The sequence below is a fragment of the Diabrotica virgifera genome, chromosome 4 (genome assembly GCF_917563875.1).
Source record: "Diabrotica virgifera virgifera chromosome 4, PGI_DIABVI_V3a".
Classification (NCBI taxonomy): domain Eukaryota; kingdom Metazoa; phylum Arthropoda; class Insecta; order Coleoptera; family Chrysomelidae; genus Diabrotica; species Diabrotica virgifera.
In genome coordinates, this window is record NC_065446.1 from 250,480,537 (window position 1) to 250,494,230 (window position 13,694).

The 13,694-nt window shown below is 31.8% G+C and overlaps 1 protein-coding gene across 3 annotated transcripts; it reads left to right on the top strand.

The window, feature by feature from the left end:
* The first annotated feature begins 1,915 nt into the window (after positions 1-1,915).
* On the top strand, positions 1,916-12,877 carry LOC114326872 (protein HEXIM1). 3 transcript variants are annotated; one of them, XR_007697628.1, is made up of 3 exons: positions 1,916-2,650; positions 9,468-12,410; positions 12,465-12,877. XR_007697628.1 is itself a non-coding variant. In XM_028275326.2 (2 exons), exons 1-2 carry the CDS (start codon positions 2,135-2,137, stop codon positions 9,768-9,770), a joined length of 819 nt encoding a protein of 272 aa, XP_028131127.1. In that variant the 5' UTR covers positions 1,916-2,134; the 3' UTR covers positions 9,771-12,877. The 3 variants fall into 3 exon arrangements, 1 of the variants encoding a protein (XP_028131127.1); XR_007697629.1 differs by having other exon boundaries at positions 9,468-12,383; XM_028275326.2 differs by having other exon boundaries at positions 9,468-12,877.
* The last annotated feature ends 817 nt before the right edge of the window (positions 12,878-13,694 follow it).

Genomic DNA, 13,694 nt, shown 5'->3' on the forward strand with positions numbered 1-13,694 from the left:
AAATTGTTTGATATATAGGTATGATAATAGGTATGTGTTTTTTCATTTTAAATGCAGATTTCATCTTTAAAAATTATGAGTAAATTTATATAAAATAATTTTAGACTTTTTTAACATCGTTTAATAGTAATTAAACGCCATGTTTAAAATTTCTGAAAACATTTTACATAATGCCCTAAAAAGGTTTGGTCGGAGGTTCCAAGGAGGTTTTGGACGACCGTTCCAAGGAGGTTTTAGTCGGACGTCCCCAGGAGAGTTCGGTCGGACGTCCTGGGCACGGATGATTTTGTAACATCGGACGTTCTCGGTACGTATCGAGGATTTCCCAGGACCTAAAACGTACGTCCTCAGGAGGTACGAATGTCCTAGTGGTACATCCCGGGTACGTCCCAGGGATGTACTTGTGCTGTTTGGGAATAATGAGCGGTAAGATCGTATTGACGTGGCTGTAAATGTGAGTGCGAGTAAGATGCACGATTGGACTGCCGGAATGGCATCTCTTTCGCACTCACATTTACAGCCGCGTCAATACGATCTTACCGCTCGTTATATTATTACTTAAAAATAGTAGCTTAGTAATAAAATAATGACAAACATTTCTTCAGGATCTTGTAGGGGGGGCGGGGCTTTAAACTTTGATTTAGTCACTTTCTGACTTTCATAATAATAACTTTTAACCGAGTTGTTAAGCCTTGAAAATCGCCATTTTTAGTTTTTTCAATTTTAAATTGCTTATAACTCGAAAAAGGTCAACTTTAGAAAAAAATTATAAGAGATATTTTTTGTCCTGAATGGTCCAAAAAATTTAAAAAAAATTAGTCCGGACCGACAAATATTAATTTTTGCAATTTGAACAAAAAAAATGTTCAAAAAAATTTGGACCACTTTTCACGTGGGCGACTTCTTGAACCTTATTCTGGGATGTCTCACGAATGTTATTATGCAAAAAAATCTCATGGGAATATTTTTTCCAACGAAATCGCCGTTTTCGCCTTGTCTAACACACATTCTATTTTTTACTATAGTAATAAAAAATAGCTAAAAATATGTTTTTTGTGTGCTTCAATAAAAAATGTTATACTTATAAAAAATAATAATATGATAATTTCTTTAACATTTTTTCCGTGATAAAAATAAACAAGAATGGTATCCCGTTTTGTCCAACTCTCCCCTACTGGTCAGTGGCGGATCTATGAGGGGGGAGAGAATAGGGAAAATTTCCCCCTTAGGAGGTCTAAAATTCATGAAACTTACATCGATAGACAGACAAATCCAATTCAATAAACTCGCTAGTTAGGAAAATTAAGAGAATTGAATCCTTATAAGTTATTATTTTGGTATGTCTTTTATGTAGTTTGGGCTTCTTAAGTCTTTTGGTTATTGGTGTTTCTTTGGAAGTTCCCTCCCCAAGGCAAGTCCCTTCAAATTACATTTCTAGATCCGCCACCGCCACTGCTACTGGTAAGTAAATATTTACACCTACGAAAAGAATGAGGACCGAAATAAGGTATGTTCGGTACAAGTATTTTTTTATACTTTCATACAAGTATAATTTAACAGCATATTTTTGGTATATGTGCATATAATATAAGTGTAATAAGTGCATATTTTAAAGTTTTTTTTAGTGAACATTTTGAAAGCTCTTATAATAGTGATCCGAAATTCGCTTATAAAGAACTGACTACGCCTCTGTAGGTATGTGCATTGTTTTCGTTATGAAAAGATTACATAATGAAACTTTTGAGATAACAATTTATAGGTAACGTTCTAAAAAATTGAAGGGATGCTCGTTTAATTTTTTTAAAGCTTAAACCTATTTATAACATAATAATTTTAGCTGTTTTGAGAGAAATGCATTGCAAATCAAAAATAAATACATAAATCATTTTTTGTGAAGAAATCTTTTCGAGTTATTTCGGTGGGGTTCCGAACCCCTTCCAATTCCTAAAGAGGGGTTCGATTGCAGCGCCCCTGTAGGAAAACAATAAACACTACTGCATTGAATTGAAAATGGCGATTTTGTCCAGGTTGTGTGCATTTCGTTTTCGATTATTACCGAGAGTGTTTCCCGACAACACACCGTAGTGTCTACGTAAAGTGAAAATTTGTGAAAAATCGTGCAACATATGCAAAAATGAGCGAGCTACATCCAAATTTGGTGGAAAATGATTTAGAAGCAAAAAGTGGTAAGCTTTTTCAAGATGACGTCGATCCTCCGAATGAACAGAGCACTGCGTGCGCATCCGATTCGACGACGAAAACAATCGAAGGTGAACTTCCGGCGAAAAAACGGAAAACGCGACGCGGGAAAACCAAACGAAGACATCCATATTTAAAAAATCCAAGAAAATCTAACAAATTAGTTAAACCCGAGGCTCCGCATAACAGCAATCAGTTTTTACTCGAAGATCATGCTATAGTGGACGATTTGGTTAAAAATTTGATGTCTCCAAATACGTTAAGAACAAGGGATTCTAGTTTTAGTGTTGATTCAGAGGGAGATTTTTATTCCTCACCAGATGATGAACAGCAGTTTTTAATTAAAGATTTTGATGACCAGTACGAAAGTTTACAAGCCGAAAGACTTCAAGGCATGTCAAAATCTGACCTAATAGCCGAGTATCTTGCACTTGAAAACAAGCTGGAACAAGTAAGTTACAATCACAAATTTTATCAATTACATACTAAACAGAATATCAGCAGTATCACATAATTATTAACACTTAAATATGTAATGTTTATCTACATATTTCATTGCATCTACAAGATATTATTAGCATGAGTGAATATGCCTTTTTTTGTGGCCCTTTGTGTACCTTTCTTTTTATAATTTATTAATTGAATATCTCATTGTGACAAAAGATTTCTTCATTTGTCATTACTTATTAGGAAATTCAAATTATCAAATAGTTTAGGCCAAAAATTATGCTTACTTATTTAATTTATTTTTTTCCTATTTGGGGGGTAAACACCAAACAATGGAAAAGGGTTGTGTATAGTAATACCAGCTATCTAAGAGACATTAATATTCAGCTCAGTGGGGTGCAATTGTTTGAGGTGTGGAATCTTCATGTTTTATGAACTGATCCCTTGTTTATGTAATTTCACACCTCGGAACAATAGCGCCCCACTGAGCTGAATATTAAGTCTTTTAGATAGATGGTACTACTATAACTGCCTTAAAATTTCAATACTTCTCTTAGGGCGTAGGCGCAAAATTTCGCGCCAATGTGGTTAAATGCATTCATTTTTTTCAAATCCTGAGAAAATAAGTACCTATTTTTGGAAAATTTAAATGCAGCATGAAAGATTGTATTATTACCGAGGGCCGAAAGTACCTGAAAACTTCTATGTTTATTTTAATAAGTTACAGGGGTGAAAAAAAAAGAGAAAATGTAGTGTGCTTTTTAATTTCAAATATCTCATTCAAAAGAAACTTTTTGGTTATTCTAAGGGACTTTCAGCCCTCAGCAATCATGTAATTTTTCATTCTGCATTTAAATTTTTCAAAAATATCTATTAGTTTTCTCAGGTTTCGAAAAAAATGAATGAATTTAAAACACATTGGCGCGAAATTTTGCGCCTATGCCCTTAAATAATTTTTTTCTTATAACATGGCATTTTATTTTGATTTATTTTTATTATTTTATTTCCTCAATGGTTTGATTGATTTTTATTGAGTAGAAGTTTATCTATTATTTTTTTTGTCTTTTCTGTAAAGGTAGTATTTTGTAGTAAATCTTATTTTTAAATTAGCTTATTTATTTTGTGACCATATCTGTTTTATATAGAATATTATAGACTATTTTCAGCCCTCATGAATCTCTGCATGTGGTAATTCTTGCCTAACTTATATTCCCTTTGTTTTTAAGTTTTAGATTTCTTCAATTTTTTATAAATTCATTAAATTAAACTACAATTATAGAACCCACATAGTTGTAATTTAGTTATTTAAAAATTTATTATACAAACATTTTGTTATCAAACTAGTGATTTTGCCTGTCGCCATGCGAAGGGGAATACAATCAATTACAGAAGGGGAATTACAGTCACTGCACTCAATTTTTTGTAACATCTTCCTATTTTATCATATCTCCTTCCAATTTTTTCTAACACCCTTCATTTTTTTCTGATTCCCTCAATTTTTTCTGGCACTCTCTCATTTTGTCTCATTTCTCTTCCTGTTATGTTTACACAATCTAATAACTCCTGAAGCCTCTGGAGACTATCGCATAAGATAACAGTGTCATGTCGTCAGCGTAAGATTATTATCAGTTCACAATTGGTTTTCACTCCAAAGTTTTTATCTTGAAAAACCTGTTCGGAAATTATATCCGAACAGATATTAAATAACAGCGGGAATAGAATGCATCCCTGTCTGACGCCTCTTTAAATGTAACATTCGTCAGTTAATCTCCCATTGACTCTTACGAAGTTTTCTATAATATGTAGATCTCTACCATCAAATTATTCAACCAGGGCTGTTAATTTTGGGACAATACTCTTTCAAACTTCTAAAACTTCGAAGGTAAGTTCAGATATTACAAAGTCAAACTCAACCTTTGCTTTGTCGATGTTGCTATACTTCTGGTTTTTGTATAAAAAGGATTAACACAGCCAATAATATCTACACCAAAAATAGTTGTAAGGAACTAACTATTTGTAAGGATACTGTCTAGTGTCATTTGGTGCCAGTTTCTCCCCATTTTTGCTTTGATGTCGTCTAGCCATCGTTTTTTATTAATTAATTAAATTAAACTACAATTATAGAACCCACATAGTTGTAATTTAGTTATTTAAAAATTTATTATACAAACATTTTATTATCAAACTAGTCTAGTGAAGTTCTTTGAGAAGATATTCGTGGCTAAAAATATATATATTTGTCTTAGCGGCCTACTCTATTTCTATATCCATGAAACCTAGGACAACACTTCACTATGCGTTTTCATTCTCGTCACATGTACGACCAGTTTCAATTCTTATCTGCTATCCCTTCACAATATCCACAGTGATTCCTGTTCGCCTTCTTCTGCAGTCTGTTTGAATCCACTCCTGGACAAAGGCCTCCCCATGAGTTCTCCATTCTTCTCTGTTTTGTGCCATTTGGTGCCAGTTTCTCCCCATTTTTGCTTTAATGTCGTCTAGCCATCGTTTTTTATTAATTAATTAAATTAAACTACAATTATAGAACCCACATAGTTGTAATTTAGTTATTTAAAAATTTATTATACAAACATTTTATTATCAAACTAGTGATTTTGCCTGTCGCCATGCGAAGGGGATTACAATCAATTACAGAAGGGGAATTACAGTCACTGCACTCAATTTTTTGTAACATCTTCCTATTATGTATATCATATCTCCTTCCAATTTTTTCTAACACCCTTCATTTTTTTCTGATTCCCTTAATTTTTTCTGGCACTTTCCATTTTGTCTGATACCTACACTCTCCATTTTTTTTGGCTGTTTTTTTTTTATATATTTCATTTATTTTATAACTCAATAAGGACTGGATTGATTGGGCTACTTTTGATATTGAAATAGTTGTAGAAGTCTAAGGAAGAAGATCTTTACAATATCCCATCAGATATCAAATTTTATTAGTTGTATAGGAAGTATGTAAAAAATGTGCTCCTTGCTCAAAAATATCTCTATTTTTGACAATATCGAACATTAATATACAGAAAATATGCTTATAATTAAAAATGATTTTACATTGTTTAACATTGTTTACTTACAATAATAAAAACTATTTTTCAACATTTTCTTTGTGATAAAGTTGAAAATTCAAGTTTGTGCATTAATGCAATACATTGTAATAATTATAAATTTAATGAAACAATTCTAAATACCATATTTAGATCAAACAAAGTGCCAAAAGCATGGATTTCACGGGGAATGTAAAAAGTAAATAGACCTGCAGTTAGCTGCAGTTTTAATGACGTAAATCTAAAGGAGTATACACCTAATATAACTGTGTATATGATAATTTTGTTCGTCCGCTATAACTTTTCCCATGCATCACGATTCATTTTTAAACAGATTAAGTCAAAACATAAAGTGAAACGTACGCCGATGTGTGTAGTATATAGTATACAGTATACAAAATGTATATACACATCGAAATTCGTTTCACTTTATGTTTTGACTTAATTTGTTTGAAAATGAATGAAGGCATGGGAAAAGTTTTAGCGGAAGAACAATAACATTGTTGTTTTTAGTATTTTCTTTACAATTTCATCATATTTTTTCACCTTTTAAACCTTCCTTGGACTTCTACAAATGTTTTAAAATCAAAATTAGCTAATTTGATTCAGTCATTCTGGAGCTGTTATAAAAAAGATATAACAAAATATCATTAAGAGGATCGGTACGTATTTTCGGCTGCAATGCTATTCAAATGGGGATTCATTTTTTTCAAATCCTGAGAAAACTAATAAGTATTTTTGAAAAATTTAAACGCAGAATGAAAGATTACGTTATTGGCGAGGGCCGAAAGTCCCTGAGAACTTCTATAATGTTTATTTTAATAAGTTACAGGGGTGAAAAAACTAAGAGAAAATTTAGTGTGATTTTTAATTTCAAATATCTCATTCAAAATAAACTTTTTATTTATTCTAAGGGACTTTCGGCCCTCGGTAATAATTTAGTCTTTCATTCTGCGTTTAAATTTTTCAAAAATATTTATTGGTTTTTTCAGGATTTGAAAAAAATGAACACAATGCCGTGGTAATATTTTCCAAATCTGTCTTTGTCTTACAACGCACTCAACCGAATATAATATTGTCAGCATATATTGTCAGTCAGACACTGACAATCAGTGACAATTTTAAATATTTGACATTGCATCGGGAATATTTTGAGAAATTGATTAAATATTATTGATATATAGTGTATTTGATAAATAATTGATTTAAGACGTGAACTTAATAAAAAGTTATTTATTGTGTATTATTTGTGGAAGATCCAAACAGAGAATACATCAGATATATCCTGTGATCCAAGTATTTTGTTGTTAGAGATGTTCAAAATTGTAAGCGTTCCAAACTAACAACATATTAAAAAATCACTTTAACACTTTTCCTCTTTTCTCGATTGATTATTAGTTTTTGTTGTACAAATAAATTATTACAATCACTGAAAACATAGTTAGTGAAAAAATTATCACATTTATTAACTGAATTAATAATTTGCAATTATAAAAATAACACTTATCCAAGAACATTCAAAAGCCATCTCTTTAAATTAATTATGACATTTTCAAGTAGAATGACATTCTAGTAATGTTTACATATCTACGCCAGTGTGAATTTTACTACACGTAATTTGCCGTGTAAAGACAGAAAAAGTAGGGATACACGTAAAATATTTGCGAATTATGTACCCATAGCCTTAAATGTCATTCAATGTTTACATATTGAAACCGCAGAAAATAGTAAATTAAAGCCTTATTCTAATTGGCAGTATCTAAGTCTGTTTACTATTTATTTATAAAAAGTGAAAATTGCTTTGTACAGTTGAACCCGTCATTACAAAAAGGGAATAAATCGCACTTTTTTCAGTATCATTTTTTTGTGCCATTTTATTTCTTGAAGCCTTTTACATGTTTGTCTGTGAAAAGAGCAAATCTTCATATACCACAAGTCAACATAAAAAGCAAACAAAAATTGAAGTCAGCTTGAAAATGGCACTAGTCTTGGACTTAAATACAAGTAAAGTATTTACGTAAAGTGCAACAAATGTTATGACATTCTGGGATATCTTCCTAATGGACCCCACAGAAACCTTATGGGAAATGGCTCTGAAACTTTGGGTTCTGGTAGTCCTTGATGTATAGAACAAAAAACTCAATGGGCACGTAGCTCCAAAAAATCATGGTTTTAAGATATAAGCCTCTAATCTAAAGTTATAGGTACAGTGAGGACATTTGAGTTGGAATAAGTTCATTTTCTCGAGAATGGGCGAGTCTGGAGATAAATTACGAATCAGGTCGATTTTTATTTTTAAATTATAATTTTTTGGCATATATGTCATACTAGTGACGTCATACATCTGGGCGTAATGACGCAATCGATGATTTTTCTAAATAAGAATAGGGGTCGTGTGATATCTCATTTGAAAGGTTATTGAATTCTCTATTCACTAGTATAAACATTAATATAATTATTTATACAGGGTGTCTAAAAATTTTTTTGAATTAAATTAATTGAGACAAAAAGAAGAATGTATATAATTTATTTAATTCAAAATACATTTTACTGCTGTCAGAAAACAGAAAAAGTATTAATTTGAAAAATAAACATCGCTTTTCGCTTAAATTACATATTCAAACTGCTAAGAGGTAGGTGGGTGGCAGCTTTAATATTGAATTTAAGCGAAAAACAATATTTATTTATCAAATAAACATTTTTTCCTGTTTTCAGCCAACAGTAAAATGTATTTCGAATTAAATAAATTATATATATTCTTCTTTTTGTCTCAATTAATTTAATTCAAAAACATTTTTGGGGCACCCTGTATAAATAATTATGTTAATTTTTATATTAGTGAATAGATAATTGAATAACCTTTCAAACGAGCCATCACACTACCCCTATTCTTAATTTAAAAAATCATCGAGTGCATCATCACACCCACATGCAACATAAGGAATCCCACCCAAGTTACTGAAATACTGTAGTTTTAATCTTGCTCGTCCCTTATTCTTTATTTTTCAAAAATCATTACAAACGAGTGAATTCCCTCCCGTTTGGAAAGTTAGTTTTATATCACCGATATTCAAGAATGGAGATAGAAGCGGGGTACAGAGCTACAGACCTATTAGTATCCTTAATACTATACCTAAACTATTCGAGAGTTTAATATGTGACAAAATTAAGCCTACTATACAAAATGTAATCATTGAACAACAGTATGGTTTTGTTATGGGGAGATCAACTGAAATAAACTTGTTAAATTATACCTCCTTCTTAAATGAAGCATTGGAAAGTAAACAACAGGTAGATGCGATTTATACAGATTTTTCCAAGGCATTCGATAGAGTCAACCATACGTTATTGTTACATAAGATCGAACAGTTGGGTTTCTCTGATCCTCTGCTTAGTTGGATTCGAAATTATCTATTAGATAGAAGGCAGATAGTTCGTATTAAGAATTATTTCTCTAATGAAATTATAGTTACATCGGGTGTACCTCAAGGCTTCCACTTAGGACCTATCCTTTTTAATTTATTTATAAATGGCATAAATAAAAGCTTCAATTTTGCTCAATTTCTTCTATTTTCTGATGACCTTAAATTATTTCACATAATTACCTCTGATTTACATAATTACCTCTGATAGGTAGGAGCGAAAGTATACTTAATAAACTAGGTGCTTGATGTCTGCCTTTTATTTCCATAAACATATATTCGAGCATTCAACCATCTCCTATTTTATATTAATTTGTTTTTTAATAATTTGTAGTTAACAAAAAGTCAGCAGAAAGAAGAAGACGATTCAGAAGATTCCAAACCTGATCTTAAGCAAGAAATAGAAAGACTCACCATGGAGAACGAACGTTTAAGGCGGGAGAATGATCTCCTACGAAATAAAGTGAACATAGAGTCTGATTCGGAGGACTCAGAAACTGATTCTAGTGATTCTTGTAGCAGTTCTTCGACATCCAGCAGCAACAGCTCCAGGAGTTCCAGCAGGTCTCGAAGCCCCATCACCAATATTGACTATAAGAAAACAAACGGCTTTACAAAGGAAGAGCCAGTGCCGTAGGTTACAAAACAATTCCCAGTGTTAATTTTGCTCATATTAAGACTTTATCTCTACGTTCAGCTCTTCCACATATGTTTTTATTAAATGTTTTATCTAAAATATTAATATAAATGATTGTTTTCTAAAAAAAATGAATGTCCATAATTTCAAAAATCAATTTTTATTATTCACTGCCAAATTTTAAAACTAAAATCGTTATACCTTGAAAATGGGCCTAGTAAATAATGTGAAAATCAGGATATGAAAAGTAAAACATACATTTACATCACAAGTTCAACATAGTTTTCACCCCTCTCTACGATTGTGACTTGGTCCATTACCTGATTAAAAGAAACCTATTGAAATTTTTTAATTACCACAGTTATGAAGGCGAAGATCTGAACATATAAGATTTAACACAGCGTTATATGCCATGCTTTCAATGAAACGCATAGGTACATATTTTATATTTCGGCAACAATGCTACTTTATTTCGTTAGTAGAGGCTGGGACAAGGTCATACTGAGTTCACCCATTGAGACGAAACGGTTTTCATTAGACTCAATTTTGCAGTTCAGTTCAGAACAATAAAAATGGTATTATCTGTAATATTAAAAAAAATCATTTATCATCAAAAAATATTCTGGTTGCTTTGCGTTTTATTTTGAAAGTTAATCTGGTGCTAATTATACAAAATCATTCAAACCTAAAAAGTAGTGTACCTAAAGATTTTTTAGAACGAAAGGTGCAATTTATGACACTGTTGAAATGAATGAACCACATTCCAGTAGTCAAATAGTTGGGAAAGCGTTACTTGAAGTCCCCTCTCCTTGATTTGCTACCTGAATGACCTTAGTGGATTCAGATATTTCTACACAATAGGGAACTTGCACATTTTTTTTAGTACATAATAATGTTCAGTTTTGTTTAAAAATGAGATTTCCAAAATTTCACGCTTTAAAAACTCATAATAACTTAGAAATACAAATTTAAAGTCTTCTGCGATATTGAAATGGTTCAAACGACCCGTGACGTCACATAGTTTAACTATATGGTTATATTTAGGTATATTCTTCTTCCCCTTCTTTAGTTTATTGGCCTCCACCTACTTGGGTATTTGGCCAGCTCATTGTTGTGGAATAAGGGAAAAATATTTATATTATTTATAATCGTATGTCATTGCATGTCATTTATCGTATGTCATTGTAATAATATATACCAGTTTGTTGAGATCGAAGTTTGATACAGTTTGTGAAGGAAAGGAAAGAAGGTTTACTATGGAAAATAAAACCATTTTGTAAAATTACAAGTTTTCTATGAATAGTTCAAACGATCAAAACACTTGTGACGTCACATAACTAACTCTATTTTCTACTGACGTTTATAATGTCTAGTTTAAAATTATATACAATTTTGTTTACTTTGTTGGTGCAAAATGTAAACATATAATCATATGACGTCACGACGCGTTTTTTGCTAGCTGCTTTAATTTTAATTCAGAATCGTCTTTAGGGGCCAAACGGAACACAAAAACAACTTTTTTATCTTTGATACATGTTTTAAATTATGTTTTATTGTGATTTATAACACTTTTTTCGAATTTAAAATTTTATGCAAGTTCCCTATTCGCGATGAAAAACGAAGTATCTGACCTCTGGTGGAATAAATTTAAACTACTATAAGTGGTATAAACAAACCAAAAAATTGTTGATTTGAATGTAATTTGGTCACTATTTAGAAATTTTTAGTAATTTTCAGCATTCTGACTACATTAAAATATTTTAAATCAAATCGGTATTGTTGTATTCCTCGATGAACGTTTGTTTATACCATTTATATCGGCCATTTTCCTGCATTCGACCTGCTCTCTACATTCCGTTTCAATCGCGAATTGTACCTCAACTAAATGACTTGGTGACCACCTTCTTCTGCCGAATTAAGCCCAATTGCTTTTTTCACGTCAAGTACAAAATGTATGGTGATCTTCAAGAAAGAGCCCAAAATTTAGAAGAACTTAGAGTAAAAATTACTGAAGTTTTGAGATCGATACCGCCAGTTTTAGAAATTCTCTTTACTTATATCGTATTGAAAGATCTTATTTTAGCTGTAACAGCGATCAAAAATTGATAAAGAATGAAATATTTAGTAAATTGAATCAATCTAATAGCGTGATACATTATCCTACTAGCGATAAATTAACAATAAAGTTTTTCCTTGATTTTTGATATTCATAACATGACAGCAGTGACCCTATTTATCAAAATAACAAGTAGGAGTGGCTATACTATGCAGCGTTGCCAAATGTTTATCTTATGTGTTCATTTCTTGGACTTCCAACTTCGTACATCAGGCCCAGGACTTACTGAGTGCTATTTGACACACACAATTATTGTCGTGTGTTGGGAGTTATTCTTCCACATTGACAATTTCTCGTGAATGAGCATATTTTTTATGTAGCTGTGTATAAGTCAAATATGATGTACTTTTTAAATTCAGAAAAAGACTGTTATTTTTATTTGTACTTAATTTTTAACTCGAAAAACTTATCCATTACTATGTATATTAGAAGATGCCACACTGGCGTGATATCAGTCACATGCCACACTGATGTGACATCAGGCAGATGCCACATTGGTGTGACATCAGGCAGATGCCACATTGGTGTGACATCAGGCAGATGCCACACCGGTGCGACATCAGACAGATGCCACACAGGTGTGACATCTTGTGGTTTTTCTCCTTCAGGCACAATACTTTTGCTATTTCTACACCAGCCTTCATTTTAAACTAAAAATATTTCACGTTAGTTATTTTTTTCCTATTTTCTATGCATTTTGTTACAATATATTGCAGATAAAGTACAAAATAATTTAAAATGAACTGTTTTGGAAGTATCAAAGGCAATATGGTTTGTTTAATGTTATAAATCACTGCTAAGTGACGTAATAGAATAGTTATCTTTAGCTGTTAGTGAATGTTTTAAATTTTTGGTATAATTGATATTTAGATGAGATTTCCAAAAATGAAATATTGTTACGTTTTTTATAATTTTTAATTTTTGTACATATTGAATATAAAAATACTTGATTTCTCTATATTAATTAATAAAGTTTTAGTATAATGAATAATGACTAATTATTGTTATACAGTGAGGAGGTTTGGGTTAGCATATTAGGTCTGGATCCCGCGTACCAAAAAAAGTTGATTAATAGCAAGCTGAAAATTTTTTAATAGCTTAACACTGAACACTGAAACAGGGGAAGTTTTAATTGTGGAACAGGTTACCGGTATTGATCATCAGACTACGAAAACGTCCCATGTATTTTGTCTGACAGAACTTCCAATTGATTTGTTACCCTCTCATTAAACTCTCATGCAAAAATCAGACTGCTATTTACCACCAACATAATTCCTGTCATTTGACATGTTCTACGTGTCGGACTTAGTAAAATGCCCAACATATCTGTCGGACAAACATTTTTTCATGTATGTATTATACAGAGTGTCCCAAAAGTAGTGGAACGGTCGAATATTTCGCGAACTAAACATCGGATCGAAAAAATGAAAAATACTTGTTCAATCATTTTCAAAAATCTATCCAATGACACCAAACACCAACCCCCACTACACCCCCTGGAGGTGGGGTGGCGGGTAACTTTAAAATCTCAAATGGAAACCCCTAGTTTTTCTTGCAGATTTGGATTCGTTACGTAAAAGTAAGCAACTTTTATTCAAGACATTTTTTCGAACTGTGGATAGATGGCGCTATAATTGGGAAAAACGATTTATCCTGATACCATAGGTAAATTATACAAACGGTCCAATATCTCGAGAAATACACTTCCAAATGAGAAACCAAAAAAAAAAGTTTTTAATACTTTTCGAAAACCTATCGAATAACACTAAACATGACCCTCCAACCCACCCCCTGGAGGTGGGATTGGG